Raw genomic sequence first — 20,076 nt, forward strand, 5'->3', positions numbered from 1 at the left:
CTCATTCACCAAACAAACCAAAAAAATTCAAGACAGTTCTGTCCACCAGGAAACTCATGGCAACCATTTTCTGGGATCGACGAGGTGTATTGCTTATTGATTTTATGGCCCGTGGAGACACTATTAATGCCAATGCGTATTGTGAAACATTAAAGAAATTACGGCGGGCAATACAAAATCGGCGGCGAGGTCTATTGTCTACTGGTGTCATTCTCGTTCATGACAATGCCAGGCCTCATGCAGCTGGGATAACACAAAAACTTTTGCAGCAATTCAAATGGGAAACTTTCGACCATCCACCGTATAGCCCGGACTTGGCCCCTTCAGATTTTCATCTCTTTACAAAGCTTAAAGACTTTTTGGCAGGAAAAAGATTTGACAGCGATGAAGAACTTAAAGAAGGAGTGACCCTGTATCTCAATGAGCTGGCGGCGAAGGACTATGCAGCAGGAATACAGAAACTTGTCACACGTTATGACAAATGCCTTAATTTGCTTGGAGATTATGTTGAGAAGTAGTTTAAAGTATCCTCTTTCAAATAAAATTTTTTATGTTTGTTAATATTTACTTTTGTGTCTTTATTTCACGAACGGGTACTACTTTCCGGATGACCCTCATATAATTAAACTCTATGAAAGTAAACGGACACCCATAACATATAATCACCAAATACACTAGACAGGGAGTGTCGTGTCAGCAACTAATTGCTGGTAATCAAACATCCTCTGCCATTACTCTTTGAGGTAGATAAAGGGATGAATGACGAATAACATCAAAATAAAACTTTGCAAATCAATGTACATTAAATGAACTGTAATGCGACCCAGGCTTCTCCAAGAGGCCTAATGATGCTGCAGAGCAGTGAAAACTGGGTCCCATTAAAGTGTCTTTCATATTTTTTACAAAGTTTTATTTTGACATTGTTCGTCGTCCAACAATTCCGCAAAATTACCCCTGAATAGAATATTAATTACAAGGAGTGCATTCCAATGCCACTCTTGGCTGTGACGTTTGTTTAACCCCATTCTTTTCTGACCTGTGGAGCACATGACAAGGGAGTGCTGTTAATAGGTCTCTTTTTTCAATCAAAGTCGTGATTAAGTAAGCAATCATTATCTCACCTAACCTTATACACTATCCTTCCTCTCCTATATGAAAAGAAGTGTGCCTCACTTATATTCTCTTGGTTAGTGTTACCATTATCTTAATTAATTGATTTATTTTACAACTGTGGTTAAAAAACCAGAAAAACAGTTCAAGTTTTGAAATTGCATGCCTGGTGCTGAATCGCCCTTCCCCACCAAACCACCAGACACTATGGTTTACAAGGCACCATTTAGATGTTATCCATGTAATTCTTGAAGGATGAACACAGACTTTAAGGTGGCGAAAACAAATATTCATGCAACATTGATAGAAACTAAGAAATCACCTTTTCTTTACATTTTTCACACCCTGGTGGCCCAAACATCACGCTCAAACGTCACATCCAAGGCCATTTCTACTAATCATTAATGCAGGGTAGGGTGAAATGAAACATAGAAAAAATCAACCGCTACCTCTAATTCTAAGAAGAGCCCACATCACAGTGTCACTTATTAAAATAAATTGCCGATGGACATAAAAAATAAGTCCTCTGTGAATGCTTTTAAAATTGAACAAAAGTTATTACTCCCCAAGTGTTACCTCATTATAGAGGAATTCTAGGGTGACAAATTGTAATTAGAACGATGTTTCCTTTCACATGAAACTCTGTACTAATGTGTACTAATGTTTCTGGTGTATTATTTTTGTTTTATTCCTTTGCCTCACTATACTGACCACGTTCTAGGTCATGTATGTGGCCAAAAAAACAATTAAGTATTATTACTATAAATATGCAATGGATTTCTGATATTTATTGGGTCTGCACAAACTCAAAATATCATTTCCCACGCCCCACATAAATTAAGAGATGTAACCCCACCAACGCAAGGGGAGGAGGCTTGAAATTCGAACATTTAATTTCTTAAGTTTAATAACAAGTAGCTCCCAGCACCCTCCTCTTGTCAGTCTTATGGATTATATACAGTTGTTCACACACTTGAGGATAACAATATTTTATTATTATAACACTAAGTAAAGAAGATCTTATCAATTTCAAAATACATCTCGATTGTTTAACAAAGCCTGGTTTTTTAAATTAGTTTCCAAAGTTATACCTTAGGTCTTTATGGTTGGCGTATTGAACGGATGTATGGTGATATTTGACCCATTTTCATTATTCAGATTCAGTTTCAACTTCAATTGCTAAGCATAAAATGGGAAGTAAGGGTGTGTCCCTCCTCACCCCTTCATTCATTTCCAATTCAAGCCTGGACTTCCAGATGTTCATCTCCACCTCTTCCATCTCCAATGAAAGAACATCACTGCCCTCTGGTGCTCCAAGATTAAACTGGACTTTGTTTGCCTTTCCCAGCCAATGGAGAGCCAACTTCAACATTTTGTACCTTTAGGAATCCGGCGAGACAAGAATTTTACACAATTAAAAATCATTAATGGCCACAAATTTTAAGAGGAAAACAGATAGTAATGCTGGAAAAATATAAAAGAATTAATGCCATTGAGCAATTGTTAATTTACTCTTCAACATAAAAAATGCACTAGTTCATCAACAATCGAAGACTGCACACTCTGCGAGAGCACACTGTCACTGCGTGTGAATGGCTCGCAATTGGCACCAAACTCTTTCATCTCCCACAAATAAGCAAGTACCGAGAAAGACAATTAAGTTTTCACACTAAGGCCATACACGTAATAAATGTATGTAAATATATTGGAAAAAAAATGAATATAATGATGCATCCCGCACTTATAACTACTTACCCCCGGAGCTCTTAACACACTTCTCCATTTACCTTTTCCAGCACTCGAACAAAACTTTTGCTCTGTTATCCCTGACAACAACGCTTGCGTTCACTCTTTAATGGCCTCCAGAGTTTGAAAACCGAAACCCTTTCAATGTTTCTTAAATTTTTGGGAAAAAAAAATCTCAGGGAATAAAATCCAAGGGAAATGGGATGGTTTGGTGGCTAACGTGCTAGCTTCCCACCCAGAGGACCCAGGTTTGAATTCCAGAGACGGCAGATATTTTTCATCAGTGCCCCAATCCCCAATTGAGCTGCTTTGTGGAGGGCACTTACAGTAAGTATGCCGTCCGTCAGATGGGACGTTAAACTGCAGACCCCTTGGCACCTTTCGTTTAGAAGATCAGTAGGCTAATGCTGATGTCGGGTTTCTCTCCACCCTTCCTCCTTTCCCATTCATCCGTAATGGTGAAAAAGAACTCAGCTATCAGTCACCTCCCCTAACACCTACTACGACCACCAAATCCAATGACTGGGGGAGGTGGGAGTGTCCAAGGATGTTAGCAGTCATAAAGGCTGGCTAATAATTGCTGGACAGTGTGGATGGTAGTGAGAGAGGGTACATCGCCATGGTGATGCATCCACGACTGCCCTTGACACAAATCCGGTCTCTCTCTGCAAGCTCTTTCATGCAGATGTTCCAGATGCAGATTCAACGACATCCATAAATGTGAACTCACACTTTGAGTTGATGATTCGTTCAATCTTCTCCACAAAAATCACATTTTGAACAGTGAGTGTGTGACAGCCGTCCCAAGAGGCCACAACCTCTCACGCCTCTCTTCCTGCTCAAACAATAACTATTGGAACTGGTTCCAACAATCAAATTTTATTGCACTTATCATTACAATTACTTAATAATCTTCAAAATACAATCCTCCAGCGTCGATACCCTTAGTTCAGCACGTCTGCCACTTGTCTAAAGCCTGCCGGAAGTTGGTTTCAGGAATACTGTTGAGAGCCTTTGTCGTCACCTCTTGAACTGCCTTGATGGAGTCAAACTGATATCTTTTGAGCTCCTTTTGAGCTACCTTTTGAGGAAATAACATTGTTGAGCAAATCTTCATCTTCCTGGACACAGTACAAAATTTCTTGCAAAATTTCCACCCGCGACAGTTCTTGTTCCTCGCTCAAAGACTTTCGGCACCAGCTTTGCGCACACTTTCCTCATCGTAAGATCCTCTGTTACAATGGTGTGGACCGTTCCGACTGAAAGGCCGGTCTTATCACTGATAAGGGCAATGGTTAAATGCCTGTCGGAGTCCAAATGTTTTTCCACTTTGGCCACCTGAGCATCGGTTTGAGCGGTCGTTGGGCGTCCGATGCGGTGCTCTTCTCCGACGAGCTCCCGGCCTTCGTTAAACATTTTGTGCCTCTAAAAAACTCTTGTGCGGCTTAAGGCATCATCCCCATAAGCCTGTTTAATGAGTTCAAGGGTCTCTAGTGCGGATTTCCAGAGTTAAACGCGAAACTTCACAGCGTAGCGTTGCTCGACGGTGCGCTCCATGTTGGCGCGACGACACCGCAAACAATCACACTTCACAAAAATCCACCTCGTGTCTCAATACATGCCCGGAGGCGACTGAACTAAAGTGCGCCAGAGTGGTGAGGGACCCCTCTACCGAGCCGACCGGTCGAACCCCCATCCACAGCGAACTTGAGGCTAAAGCGAACCAGTCCCGATACTTATTGTACGGGCCCAGTAGAACAAACTTCTTTTCACAAGGAGATAAACAGAGTTCATCTCATGAATTTCAGAGTTTGCTTTCCCTGCATTTGCAAGGAATTCCACCATAATTTGCTTAACTTTTAAATAGAATCAATTTCCATAATCAGAATAGCAGACCACATCCGCACAAACACTCGATATTGTCAAGAGAACTGAAAACATTATCATGTGAGGGTAAAATGCCAACGATTGCTGTGCCGCGGTTGCCAACCTCCCACTGTTGTCATCATGCTCACAATGATGAGAGTCTGCAAACTTATTGGCATCCCTCACATCACACGCAAAAAGGAAAATTCAAAATGGTCCACACTCAACATAAATAAAGCATGGAATGGCCATGCAGAATACAGGCGGCAAAGGATGAGGAAAACTAGTTCTAGAGACCTTTCCTTGACAGATGGCACCAAATCAGCCATGCTGTTGAAGAATCGAGCAGCAACGTCTGGGGAAATCCCATGCGCAACAAATGCGCTATTGCAGGCTTCCACCGGTGATGTTCCCAGCGTCACATTCAAATCCTTATACAGCGGGTTACGTTGCTTAGACAATTCAGCTGAGTAGCTCTCAAGGTTTTTCTTCCACTGTGAAATAGAGGGAGAACTATTCAAAAAACTGACCATTACTAATTTACTGAGGCAGTGAAAGTAAATACAGGATTCAGGGGAATATTGTGTGGATTTCATCAACTTGAATGTGTTAGATGTTCCAGCAGTGTTTAGGATTTATGAGCAATAAACTCAATGACTGGCATCCAATTACATAGCACAACTGTAAATGTTACCTGAAGATGCTATGCTGTCATGAAACCTATGTCGCAATGTAAATACGCCATCATAGAAAAGCAAAGTGTCTCCTTTCAACACAATTCCTCAACTATCCGGCACGGCTTCCATTCTTCTCCCCAGAATAGTACATGCATATTTCATACAATTTTCTTTGATCATGAGCTAGCTCCACAATTTACAACACCTGGCCCACAGAAGCAGTTAGGTAGAAGCTCACATTCATGACTGCCTTCTGAGAATATGCTTCCTCAATACCTATAGTATGGATTCTTTATTTATTAATTCTTAATAGCTTTATAGACCTTTGTTTTTATGCATAGAAAGTTCACTTTTCAGTGCATTCCTGCACAATTATTTTCTTACTCCTATTCACGCTAGCTTTATTTAAAGTTGTAATCACTTGAGTAATTCGGTTTCAACAATTCCTAATTGACACACATGCAATACTCTCAATTGATTTCTTGTAAATCCCAGGCAAATACTGATCGTATGCCTAAGCGAAAATTAAAGCAATTGGCAAATAAAAGAAAACAAAATGTGTTAACCATAATTATTCACGCATGTTGAAACCAGGGCCTCAAAAATAGTGCATGCTACCAGGGAGGATCCTAACCAGATCTCACTTTGAATCAGGAATTTCCTTACAATTCTTGAATGGTTTGAAAATTGAGGTATCACTAGCATACATAAATTATACCAATGAATAAAATTGACTACCTATGTTTTTTTTTACATTTTATTGCCATTTTATTGATTCTTTTACTGATGTCATGTTTAATAATTGAATGAACTTTAAAAAAACGGTTCGCAAAACATCAAACTTGCAGGCAATATTTTTCATGTGTAGTGTCTTAACTCGTCTTAAGAAAGATAAAATAAATTTATGAGTAATATAAAAGCAAATGAGGAACATTGGAGCTTTTTTTAAAAGAATGTTATCGATATCATAAAAACAAGGTTCATATGCGTACCTCTGCAATGAGAACTGGATCTTTTGGTAACTCAGCCAATTCAGCAAACTGAAGAGCAATGCTAAAATGACTCCTCTGAGTCAGCTGATGCAGACAATTTTTAAGGCCTGTTTTCCACTCTTCGGATGGATACTCCGTCACCAACGGTGGCAGACTTGAGAAATCCAATTCTGCACCGAGGCTCTCAGGCCCTGTCTTACAAAGGCATTCCTGAAGTCCATACAAAACATCCAAGTCAGCAAGACCTTCTGTAAAAATAGAAAGAATGGATTAACATGGTTTCCCATAGACAGAGTTTCAACCTTTGGCACTTGATACATTCCGTTTCAGGTGCCATTAATGACAAATGCTGCACCTTCCACAAAAACCACCACTCTAACTACTTAGGCTGAATGAAAGCCTGAGAGACATGGTTAATGAATAACAGGGAGTTGGGAGATTTGGACAAAAACAGAGGAAGACAATCTTAAATGGAAAATTATGTGAATAGAAGCATTCTCTGGTTTTTAGGTGTTACGTTAATGATGCCAGCAAATGATACTTGAGGAATTAACAATAAATATGATATCCATAATTTTTAGATTGAAGAATATTTTCAAAAATTCTCATTACTCTTAATTTTTTTGTAACTTTTTATTAAGGCAGTAAAAACTACCAACCGTACATTTAGTCAGTGTTCTAATCATTCTAACCACCACCGTGACATTCACAATGCACAGGGTAAGGAAGTAAATGGGGTAGGCCAATGGTTAAAGTGCTGGGGTTCTGAACAGATGGCCTGGGTTCGATTCCTGGGGATGTCTCTGGGTAACCTGAGCTGTGTGATTTTTTGGAGAAACCACAGATTTCACGAGATAAGGAACGGGCTCCCCTCATTACCCGGAGAATGTGTGAGTTTCACAAACTATTGGGCTTAACACTAGATGGGCTCTACTCTCACCTATCAAACCAACCTTTGGGTTGTCAACCATGGTCCCAAGGAACTAAATGTGCAAAGCCTCATCTGCTTACCTGAAGAGATTTCAACAAGATTGGCTTGTCGAAAAATGCCGAGTAAGTTCAACCTCTGCTGAGGAGCATTGATATTCATTGAGAGAGCACTCAGTATCAGCGAGTGTGACATCTGCACTACATCTCGAGAACTCCAGATGGCATCCTTGGACATTCTGACTGGTCTCCTATGGCTCTGAGTTTCCTATTCAAAAAGTATGTACATAAAAGAAAAAAAATTAACATTTCACCAAAATCGCAATAATAATAACAACAAATAAATCACTAAATAAAAATGTCTTGATTGAAATATGTAAAATGTTTACATTTAAAAACTCAACTTTGTACATGCCCTAATAAATGTTACATAATTTCAGGAGATTTGTTATAAGGTAAAATAGCTCATTGACGGTCACATGAATCATGGCAAGAACACATCATGTATAAGTTTATCCATACTGCTGAAAAACTTCACGTAGAAACTTGCTTCTACTCAATTGCCAGAGAACAGAGAAACCAGGACATATTATGCAGATTAAGATATGTTTTTCAACGTCAAATAATGGGTCATGGCTTTTCATACGCATGTAGCCACTCAACTATCAAACAGACCTGTGGGTTGAAAACAATGGTTTGATAGCTACCATCTTGCTTCATTTCATTTTTTCCACCAGACAATCTTTTCTGAAGAGAGAGAATCAATATGACTATGCATAAATTGCGAAGCCAAAAGGGTTCCTGGCCTTGAATGATGCCTTCCTCTCCCAAGGGGCAGTCAAATGAAACCCGGACACTGGCAACAACGGGACCATGGAATGATTTCATTCAAAGGTAATGACCAATGGCATTGACACATGTATGCCACTGGGATGATCAGTTTTGTGGGGAAAGAGGTGGAGTAGCACAGACAGATGATCCACAACCCGCAGCTGGTGCTCTCGCAGTTCCTTGTCCTGGGGGCGCATCGTCTTGAAGGGAAGTGGAATTCCATTCTCGGAATCTCTCCTCCATGCCACTCGTGCACACCCCTTGCTGGCCTCTCCATTTTCACAGATGGACCAACACGCACCAGACACCAGTCCGTAGCACCAACAACAAGGACACAGCAACTCAACAACAACTGCTTGCGCCTGTGAGTTGCGCAACTACGCAGTTCTCCCACCCAATCCACAGCAGTATCGATAACAGTGTTGCCACCTTCCGCGCCGGCTGTGTGTGTGTGGGGGGGGGGGAAATGCAGGGTATTGGGTTTTCATTTGACAGCCCCTTCATACTTTGCCACAACAACTCTTCACCACTCCTTATATTACACACACACACACCCATGACCCCCAACTTCAATTTTATACACATTTGACTGAGAATTTTCTAAAAGGCGTTCTTTTATAAAGCATCCCCTCCATGGGAGAGTTGCACATCATTTATTGGCTTCTGTTGTATTTATCGTGCAAAATTTTGTAACCAGTAAACTCTACCCCATGAAACACTTTGGGCTAACTGCGTGTGACTGGGTGTGTATTTGCAAGTTCCCGGATACGATCCCTGGCAATAAATGAATGGATGGATGTGGTGAAATTTTTGGGGAAAATAAGCAAACTACTTTGCATTCGTCTTAAATAATACTTGGTGAGTTAATTTGTGATTTTTGACACTTGACGTGAAAGTTGGAGAATTCTCTTGGAATGTAGAAAATGACAGTATGAGAACAAATGAGAACTGGTCTTCTCATCACTAATACTGACACGGAGCATTAAGAAGCCAACAATTTCTCCCTTGAAATATTCTTTCCGTCATGTAAAGGGTGCATAGAGCCTGCCTCCAAGAGACTCTCAAAATAGGCAAATTAACATGTGTGCAATGCACAGAGTTATTTGGATCCTGACAAAGATCCAATATTCGATTTTTTCTGTGGATTGTAACACTTCAACTTTATACATATTCATAACAAATTAATATTTATTTCCGATGACTGAAAATTGCTCATCATTAACCCGAATAAATAGAAATATAATATATTTTCAATGACAAATTAGCTGTGAGTCGCGAACATGTAGTTTTGTATCACTTGGTTCTTAGTTAATTTTTTGATCATTAGGTTCTTCAACAAAATACGCTCATTTTACTGTAGTTGATTCGCTGGTGGAGTAACTTAACATGGTGTTGCTTATTTATTTAGGACATTAAAGTTGGTCGGTGGTTAAGGTAGCCCAGAGCCAGTTCCTGGCAAGGGAAAAACTTCCCCTTAAACCGCTTCAGGCTGACAAGGGTGACTGCGCGTGCGCTTTTACATTCCCGAATACGGTCCACGGCAATTGGATTAATATCCTCATGAATCTATTCTGGAAATAACCCACTGTGAAACTGTGATCGTTCTATTCTTATGAATTTGTGCCTGATCACTGGCAAGGTATTAACTTTTCCCATAAATCTCCACACCAATCTCAATTCTTCCCTCCCCTTTTACTTTTACAGCGGAGTCAAAAACCCTTTACAGCTTAAGGAAATATTATTTAACACAGTCAGTCTAGTAAACTCTTGAATGTGTACTTTTTTATCCTATAGGTTGTGCCTGGGAGTGAGGAATTACCAAAGTAATGTGAGTGACACATTTTTCAACAGTGATTTTCAGAATAAGATATGGAGAATGCTGACATGAACAAATAACAGTGTTTACATTAAATTACGAAGAGCCTTCATAAATGTGAGAATTTCACAGGATAGAAATCATTTATTTTGGCCAACCTACTGGTGAAAAAAGATATCTCTGTAATTTAACTGGCCAAAGCACCTGCCCAATTATCTAGGGAACCAGATTCTTATCCCGGTCCATGCAAATAACTTCTACACAATGATATTCTCACATTTCACAAAGTAAGAACACAAAGACTCCATTAAAGTAATGAGTCTGTTGCAACATTTCCCACAGTTCTTTGCAATTACCTTTAAGTTAGTTTACTGAGTGTAATGAGATTTGAAATGACGTATTATCTCAGATGACCAAAAGACTGGTGATCCATTTTAAAACAATGTGCATCTAAATCCCAGGAATTACCTTCTGGAAGAGATCTGTTAGCTGGGATTTGAAGTAATGGAGGTTTATTAATGATTTCTGAAAGTCCATCTCTTCAACGGCGAAGGCCAAAGACTTGGTGAATGGGTGTAGAGGACTATCCTGGGAATAAAAAAGGACAAGTTTCATCAAGTAAGGTTTCTAACTATGATGAGAAGTTATATCATTATTAAAATTAAAGTTGCAACTCCCAAATTTACCAAGGTAATGAATGCACTTGAAACAGCTACTTATGAATGAGAAGTTGAAATTCACACGATAGTAAACCAATACCTTGCCATAAAGATAAATTTAATACATCCGACTAGTCCTCGTGCATCATTTAATGGATAAATGAAACACATGGAAATGTTAACTTTTCTGAATACCATTTTCGTTCAAACAAATATCTAAGCTGAATGATTTATTTCCATAAAAAATACCTTATTGAATAGTCTCTTTTTCATGAACTATTTCAAAACATTCCTCACATGATTTCTTAAGCTTTAGTTACGCAGTTTACAAACAAATTCAGAAAAGGCAGGTTTTACACATGTTGTAGAGTTAGAATTCAAGATTATTACTTGGCAGTCTACTTCTACCTCCCTTCATTCCGTCTGACATCATTAGCCATTCCCACCCCATCCTTGCTTGCCCTACCCCCCCACTATATCCTTCAACATTCATTCACCAATGAGATTGCTCAGGGGCATCCACCTTCCCTGCCTCATTTGCATTACGGCCAATAATCCTCTTGCCTCCCCCATCAGGTTTCGCACTTCCTTGCTTTCCTTTCCATCCATTATACCATTTACATCCTTCTCCACACCCATAACTCACAGGACTCCTCTGAGCTTATCATCTTGCTTCAACGATCATATTTCCTCTCCATATCATTGGTTTCTCTAATATTTTCTCAGCTTCCCTACTCAAAATCCCCACTCCTTCAGAAAGTTTTCTCTCAATCGACACTCTTCTAACCATCCTACTACTGTGACCATTTGGGATGCCGTAAACATGCCATTTAACAATCCGAAGACACAATGCAACAATTTCAAAGAGTAAAAATCATTCCCCTCGACGGGAATGCAAACCCAGATCCCTAGATGTCGGGCAGAGTGCTTTAGCCAATTTAACTACCAACACATCCTCTTACACTACGAGATTGTTGGGCAGCTTTTAAAGGACAAAGATGCTGTGACAAAATACCGCGCATACATTGTCACATGTGGAATTCATAGCCGTGCGAGTTGCACCACAGTCCACAAGGATAAAACCAACTTTCAAACACTAGGAGTTGTTTTACCATTTTTGACAAATTCCAAGAAACTGCAGCAGATGCCATGACAGTAACTGTCAATGGAGTCATCTGCTAAATAAGCAACACAATTCAACTATTTCAGAGCATAATAATAATAATTCACCCGGACCGGGATAAAATTGTTGCATTGCAATGCACATTTAGCAGACTTCTCCAATAAAAGGTATTGTCGCGGCATCTCCCGCAGTTTCTTGGAATTCCAAGACAAGTAAACCATTCCACCTGCTCTCGTAGCCTACATACATTGGTCGCTTGGACCATGCATATAAAATTCGGGAAATAGATGCCAGAACTAGCCGACTCAAGGACTCCTTCTTCCCACGGACAATACGGGATAGCAACTGAAAGGGTTATAGATAGCAAAAATTCCACTTGCCACCCTCAGCGTCTAAAAAATAATTAGTTCTACTTAAATGCATGCTCTTCCACTAACCTCGTGTGTTTTGTTATGATAACCCATTCTGTCCGAATGACCTCATTAGTGTGCGGTTCATCTGTTTTTAAGTCTCCCTTTCAATCCCTCGTCCCTCTCCGCGGGGGCAAATTCCTGCTACCTGCCACATTGGGTCTCATTCCCTGCCTTTCACAGTCTCCTCGGGGGGTAGAGTTGCATGTTCATGTGGTGGTGGTGTTTCACATTCTTGCTTGTTGTGTCCTGGCTTGCGTGTTGTAGGATGGCTTTCGTGCTGCATCCTGGGGTGCAGTTGTTTGTTGATTAATGGTATATTTGTTTGCATGAGTGTTGGATGAAGGGATTGTTGCATGAGTGTGTTCGCTGCTGTGGGTGTAATTTTCCATGTTGTTGTTTTGCAGTTGCTTTTTACGGTTGATGACCTAATAACCCCCGCCACACACCCTTGTGGCGGCTTGCGGGGTATTATGTAGATGTGGATGTAGTTTCTACTCTCCAATTTTAACATTTAACTTGGCCTGATTCCTCCATGAACACCTCCTTATCTTAGTTTTGCCACTGTTGATTTTCATCCCATACCTGTCGTACTGATTTTCTAAAGTGCTCAGCAGCAATGGTTACCACCTCTAGACTTCCTGACTAACTAACTAACTAACTGGCTTGATCATCCGGAAATCTGATTTTATGAATTCCCCACCCATTTATGCTCCAGCCTTTCCCATGCCTCCCTTATTGTTGCCTCCTCGTACAGCATTAAAAAGAACAGTTGATGGTGGACATCCCTGTCTTACACTCTTGCCCAGCACTACCCATCGCCGTACTTTCCATCCGCCATGTACACATGAGCAGCGGGAAACATTCATGGGCGGTCAATAAGTCACCTATCACTGAAATCTATCTTCTGCTACACATTCATTCATTGCACCCAATTTACTGTAACTTGAGGATAATATTTCTTTTAATAAAAATGTAGATCTATGGTTTCTTTAAAAATATGATCGATTCTTATGAAGTAGCATGTAGTAAAACATTATCAGGACTGAGAACTGCAATAAAACAGCAAAAAAGGTTGCAAGAGAAATATTACACATAGGAAAACTACATTTTTTGGTAACCCATGCCAGTTTTTTCAGTTAAGTTCCGAAACCCAAATCCAACGTGGATTTTGCATGCAAAGTATTGCTACCATAAAAGATAGATTCTCATTACTCACCGGCAGAAAAATGAAAAACCCTCGGGCAAGCAGTGAGAAATAACCATGGCGAATCACTTCCCGAAACAAGAGAACAGCATCATCCTGAGTCCATCTGGCATCGGCCTCGCCTCCCTCGCGTATTATTTCGTCAATCCTCACAATGCGGGGATTCTGCTTCTCCAACACTGAATCGCCATCGGTCGTGACTGGAGCGTTTACTCTCTTCCCTTTGCCTTTTTGCAGTTTCCAACTTTCATACAATCCAAAATTCCAACAGGTCCCAATTAACCATTTGCACAAACTTTCCAGGTTTGAGTTTCCCTTGAATGAAAGGAAGAGGGGGAGCACAAGTCACAACGGAATATTTGGCTCAGAGTTGGCAAATGATGACTCCACAAAATGCGGAGTGAGGGGAAAGTGGCATGCAAGCACTTGCACCGCAGTGAGAAGACCGTCGTGGTACTTACGTCCACACAAGTCTCCAGCACAGCCAGGGTGGGATTGGGTGGAATGCCGTAAATCAAAGGAAGCGGTTGGAGGGAATCCAGTCTTGAGTGGTGCCGCAGAAGCATTGAGTAGAGGGAGACGTCACCTTCTGGAGCATCGAAACCTTTGGATTAGATCGGATATTTCTATCAAAATCAATCAAACATTTCCTTTCACAAATAAAACAATAAATTAAACAATACCATCACCTTTTCTCTATTCTAATATGAAAAATTTAATTTTAAATGAGTACTGGATACTCGACGGTGATTTGAAAATGTTTTAGTTTTTACATAATCCCATCTAATATTAATATACGAGGGTCATCCGGAAAGTAGTACCCGTTCGTGCCGCATGAAGTGCTGACGACGCGAGTAGCCGCTGGACGAGGTCAGATAGCTTCAGTGGCTTGTCTGCCTTCTCTGAGCCAAGTTGCGTGACGCTAGCATTGCCTGTGTTGTTTCTGTGATTGTTTACAATGTTTAAAAAAATTGAGAACGCCGCCAGTTGTGAAGTGAGGGCAGTGATTAAATTCCTCAATGCAAGAAACGTTCGCCCATGTGATATTCATCGCCAATTAAAGGAGGTGTATGGAGACAATGTAATGGACGAGTCGTCTGTTCGGCGGTGGTGTCGCAACTTCAACATGGGGAGGGGGAACACACACGACGATGAGCGTTCGGGGAGACCGTCTGTCATTACAGACCAACTGGTGAGCTCAGTTGACGAATTCGTGAGGAACGATCGGCGCGTCACAATTGATGACATCTGTGAGCATTTCCCCAATGTTTCTCGAACAATTGTTCATGAAATTGTTAAACACCATCTGCATTATGCAAAAATTTGTGCAAGATGGGTCCCTCGCGTATCTCAATGAGCTGGCGGCGAAGGACTATGCAGCAGGAATACAGAAACTTGTCACACGTTATGACAAATGCCTTAATTTGCTTGGAGATTATGTTGAGAAGTAGTTTAAAGTATCCTCTTTCAAATAAAATTTTTTATGTTTGTTAATATTTACTTTTGTGTCTTTAATTCACGAACGGGTACTACTTTCCGGATGACCCTCGTATTTCAATCAGCAGTGTTCCAGTGCCCTTGTCTCCATAGTCTGCTTATGTAAGTGCTGCAAAGTACTCGTCTGCAGCCAAAATCACTTATTGATTGAAGGAAAAGTGTCGACAAGCAAGAACCTAGAAGTTTTCAAAGGGGGGGCAAGTGCGAGGGAGACAACTATGGGGAAGAGTAGGGTGGGTGTTCCAACACTTCATATTACTGCAAATCCCTTAATTTTCCCATCGCCAAGACTGTTTTGGGCAGGTGGATTGGCCTGATGGAAAATGGTTTCTTTCCCCTGCTGGACTTTCCTTTCCCAAGTTTTCCCTCTTTCCAAAGCTTTTCAAGCCCCACTGCAATGAATTTTTGCATCCATTTTCTTTAGACTGTTACAATAGTACTCCCAAGTTATTGCTTTGCCTTTTTCAAGAAAGTCAATCAACGGAATTCCTTTCGAATCTCGAAAAATCGATGCCATGACCTTTCTGCCCGTGGTACCATCTTCGCCTCCCTCGAAGCTGAAGAATCAGTCTTTTTCCACTGCATGTTTTGATTCTCGTCGTGTGTAATGGCGAATCCATTGTCACATATCGATGAACCACTCTTGTTTTTCCTAAAGCGCACCAAGCACTGCTTGGAGAGTGTTGTTTGAATGTCTTTGATCTTCTCAGTGAGCACGGGTGGCAACCATCTTGTGCTTAGCTCTGTCATGTGCAATTCTTCGTGCAAAATGTACCCAACAGGTTCTCATGACATCTCATAGGCAGCATTAGCAATGTCACGCACCTTTCTGCTCTGACCTTCCAAATTCATATTACGCACTTTTTCAATGATATCCTGGAATGTTACACTTTTCAGACGTCCTTCATGTGGACCATCTTGGAGGCTTTGAAGGCCACGTTTTAACTCAGCCACCCATTTCTCCATGATGGAAATTGAAGGAGAAGAGTCCCCAGTATACAATTTACAATTCTCGAATGAATTGTGGTTGGCAGTAAACCTTTAAAGAAGAATTTCATCACTACATGATACTTGATTTTTGCCATTCCAGCAACACAGACACAGCAACTGACTCAAACGACTGGCTGAAACGAACTGCTGCATGGAATGACTTGCAATTTCACACAGCATCCACTCACAGTTCAGCCAATAAGAGAGAGAAAAATTGCAAGTAGTGATACCATCTATGGGTGACACCAATAACTTTTGAGACCACTATCTCAGGGAATGGTACATGGAATATTTGTATAAAATATCAATAATGTCAATGTTTTTTATAGCATACCCAAATTATGAAGATGTTAAACAAAAAGGATTATCTTACATCAGAGTTGAGGGGAACCTATAAACAAGGAGATTAGTTGGAATTTCAAATATTTCTCATTGCTATAAGAAATAATTCAGGTAAAACGTCATGGAGAAGAAATATCAAATACATATATGACTTAACACTTTGCCACAATTTTCACTCTAAAAAGTTCAGCAATCAGTTACACCCCGCATAATTCTACCACACAGTATGGCAGTACATATCTAATGGAGATGAAACTAGTATGTAGCAGTTTTTTTTGCACAAAATTTGTGAAAAAGTATGAAGTGGATACTTGAATAATGGCAATCAATTGCTAAATCTGTAATGTTAAGCCTGGCCTTGCCAATCAATTTAAAATTTGACTTAAACACATCTCATGATAGCATAAATGATTCAATAATAGGTAATAGATCAATGAAAGAATTTGAAGGGTTATTATATGAACATGACACTCAAATTATTCTCATTTAATTGGTGAGATAAGCATGCCATCTAGTCATACTCACCAGCGTCTCTAGTTTGTAAGGATTCCTTGGCGGTAAGATGCTCTCTGCTGGTATTATCCTAAGACAAGAATAGAAGAGGGCATTAATCCATCATCCTCGATCGAAAAGTAATAATGAATAAATTCAGCGAAATTTAAATCAGAAAAAAAGAAATCAACAAACCATTAATCTCTCCGACTTGATTCCTATTCTTGAATAATAAACTGCCTTCCGATGATGTCCCTCTGGCTCAACTAACTGCAGTGCATGCCACAAATGGTCTCTCAAGCACTTAGATTTGAAACTTCTCACCAGACTCACAACCTAAGGAAGATACCATCGGATGGTGACTTATCATCCACGGGTTAGAACTTAAACAATTCTTTGACCCTCCACACCTTCATGTCCGCGAACATCCTCAGAGGAAATCTGTTATACTGTGGGTGTTATACCGTGTCAGCCCATTATTGTGTCACTCGTGTGAGTTTTTTCGTACAATCGTTATATATACATATATATATATAACGATTGTACGAAAAAACTCACATGAGTGACACAATAATGGGCTGACACAGTATAACACAAATAGAAAAGAATAGACACATTTAAAAGAACACTCTCACGGTAAATTGTTCGAGCTTTCGGCCCTCTCAGAGGCCTTCTTCAAGAGAGACTCATTTAAATGTGTCTATTCTTTTCTATTTGTGTTATACTGTGTCAGCCCATTATATATATATATATATATATATATATATATATATATATATATATATATATATATACACGAAGGTCAGTTTGGTAGGTGAGGGTAGAGTTAACCCAGTACTAAGCCCTATACGGCGTGTGACATTCACACATCAGGGTAGTGGGGCAAGTTCTTTTCCCTGTGCCAGTTATGGTTTCCCAGGAAGATCTGGTACCCGAAAAATCACATAGCTTGGGTGGAGCTGCAGGTGTCCAGAGTGCCCTGCCCAGGAATCGAACCCGGGACCCTCCGGTCAATAGTCCAACACTCTACCCCCTGGACTACCGCAACCCACATTTATATATATTATCAGGCAATCTACCGGTTAAGGTAGGTTATTGGATGGACATAATTACTAATTAAATAATTTGTGACCTCTAGCAAAACACAACATCCTACTCTACATCAGGTCCTTCTTCAGCTCTGAGTACTTTCTTCCTCCCTTCATCCCGTCCAACATCCCTATCCTGTTCCTTCCCTTCCCTCGTTTGCCTATCATTCTCCGTTCTAATACAGTCTTCTACATCCCGTTGCCGGTCAATACCCCCTTCATCCACTTTTCCTGCCTCCATAGGATTTGTCCCTACAAACCTCTCTCTTCACCCATCAAACCAAGTACTTCCTCATTTGTTTTCTTCTCGGTCCATTTCACCTTCTCCATTCTTCTCCACACCCACATTTCAAAAGCCTCCAGTCTACATCTATCCTCCAACTTCAATGACCACGTTTCCGCGCCGTACATAGCTACGCTCCATATCAAAGTTTTTATGAGTCTTTTCTTAATATCCTTACTCAACGTCCCCGTCATCAACTCCCTCCTCCTTGTGAAAGCCTCTTTGCCTAGCGCAATTCTTCTCCTCACATCCCTTCTACTTTGACCATGTTGGTCCAAAACACTTCAGAGATACGTAAACTGTTCTACTTGCTCTAGTTTTTGCCCTCCTGTTTTAATGTTTAGCTTAGCCTTTTTCTTTCTAGAACTACATATATATATACATACATATATATACATATATATATATATATATATATATATATATATATATATATATATATATATATATATATATATATATATATATATATATGTGTGTGTGTGTGTGTGTATATATATATATATATATATATATATATATATATATATATATATATACACATACATATACATATATACATATATATACATATATATATATATACATATATACACACACACACACACACACACACCAAGAAGCAAATAAAAATGATGGCACGTAAGTAATTTATAATAAAAACACCAAGAAGTAATCCCTTTAGTTCAATAGATCCTACCTGTTCAGGTGGATATCTGTATATTTGAAGACACAAAACAAACTCCAACCAGAGATCGTTTTCTGCAAAGAATCTTGGAAGTACTTCCGGGAGGGCTTGGCCAGAGACTTTGGCAAGGGAAACATTTAATCTGTACGCCAGTAGTTGTCCGATATGTTCATCTTTTACCACAATAGCTGGTTTTCTAGATTCTAAAGTACTTAGCAACTGTGCAAAGTATTCATCAGAAGTTTGGGCATTCATATCAGGTTCTGTAAAAAATATACAATAAATTAAAAGATGCTTAGCAAGGAATCTAAATAATGTTTACTTTCTCCATATGAACAGGGAAAGTATTTCTTTAATGAAAAAGTTCTATTTTGGAATTTAAATGAAAATTCACGTTTGCAGACCCTAGGACACATTTTGACCATTTTCAAAATGATGTCAGTGATGGGTTTTTCTTGGCACAATACCACAAAAACACTATATCTGAGTAAAAAAAAATTGTCGATAAACATTCTTATGAAGGGGAAATCTTATTAAAACATGTTCTATGAAGCATGATTACATTTTGACCAAAATCCACTCGCTGGAAGGGGTCGATTCTACCTTTACACTGACGTAGGACAGTAGCACTGTCTATAAAAACATTTAAATAGAATTCTCAAGTGGTGAAAACTATTTTTATTATAACTTAAATGAATTTTTTTAACGCATCGTTTTATTTTTATCATTTAAATATGAAAGCATTGAGTTATTAGCATGGCAATTGAACCTGTTCATGGAAAAAGGTTTGAAGTTTCTTATTTCGTTCATTATTTATCATACCTCACATGAACATTTCATTTGGGTTGATTTGAGGATTTTAAAACATCATCAAGATGCAGATTTATAGGTTTTTTTTGGGGGCAATAAGAATGTGGTCACCACAGAAACCCCATTATGCCCACAAATTCATTCTTCCAAATCCAATCCACAAACAATACAAACAAGGATATTTCACACACTGGGCTAATTGACACTCTGAAAATGATGGTCCTTGTCATCTGGTATTCAAATAAACACGAAGTTAATGAGACTTGTTTTCCTCAATCTGAGCTGACTAGTAAAACACTAGGTATTGGTTTACAGGTTCTTTTTATATTTTTTCATGCTTCTGTCATGAATAAGTTGATTAACATTAGATAAAATGTCAACTAAAACATCTGCTTAGCCCCTCAAACAAAGATGCCCCGTTAAACTTGACAGTATTATCATCATAGAGGGATAGTGAAGATGATAATCACATCTTTCAAATCATCTTAAAATAAGCATATGTAATTACCATATCCTTACACT

At 39.6% G+C, this 20,076-nt stretch overlaps 1 protein-coding gene across 2 annotated transcripts in view; it reads right to left on the bottom strand.

The window, feature by feature from the left end:
• Positions 1 to 20,076, bottom strand: part of LOC139695700 (spatacsin) — a 65,626-nt gene that overhangs the window by 35,012 nt on the left and 10,538 nt on the right. For both annotated transcript variants that reach the window (XM_071594481.1, XM_071594482.1), the window contains 10 exons: positions 18,757 to 19,007; positions 16,881 to 17,021; positions 16,719 to 16,776; positions 13,826 to 13,968; positions 13,377 to 13,679; positions 10,434 to 10,553; positions 7,403 to 7,586; positions 6,392 to 6,639; positions 5,020 to 5,216; positions 2,330 to 2,489 (listed from right to left, as the gene is read on the bottom strand). In XM_071594481.1, coding sequence (XP_071450582.1) covers positions 2,330 to 2,489; positions 5,020 to 5,216; positions 6,392 to 6,639; positions 7,403 to 7,586; positions 10,434 to 10,553; positions 13,377 to 13,679; positions 13,826 to 13,968; positions 16,719 to 16,776; positions 16,881 to 17,021; positions 18,757 to 19,007 — 1,805 coding nt within the window. The remainder of the gene's footprint in view (positions 1 to 2,329; positions 2,490 to 5,019; positions 5,217 to 6,391; positions 6,640 to 7,402; positions 7,587 to 10,433; positions 10,554 to 13,376; positions 13,680 to 13,825; positions 13,969 to 16,718; positions 16,777 to 16,880; positions 17,022 to 18,756; positions 19,008 to 20,076) is intronic.

Source organism: Hetaerina americana, unplaced genomic scaffold, assembly GCF_022747635.1.
Source record: "Hetaerina americana unplaced genomic scaffold, ioHetAmer1.1.p SCAF_62, whole genome shotgun sequence".
Taxonomy (NCBI): domain Eukaryota; kingdom Metazoa; phylum Arthropoda; class Insecta; order Odonata; family Calopterygidae; genus Hetaerina; species Hetaerina americana.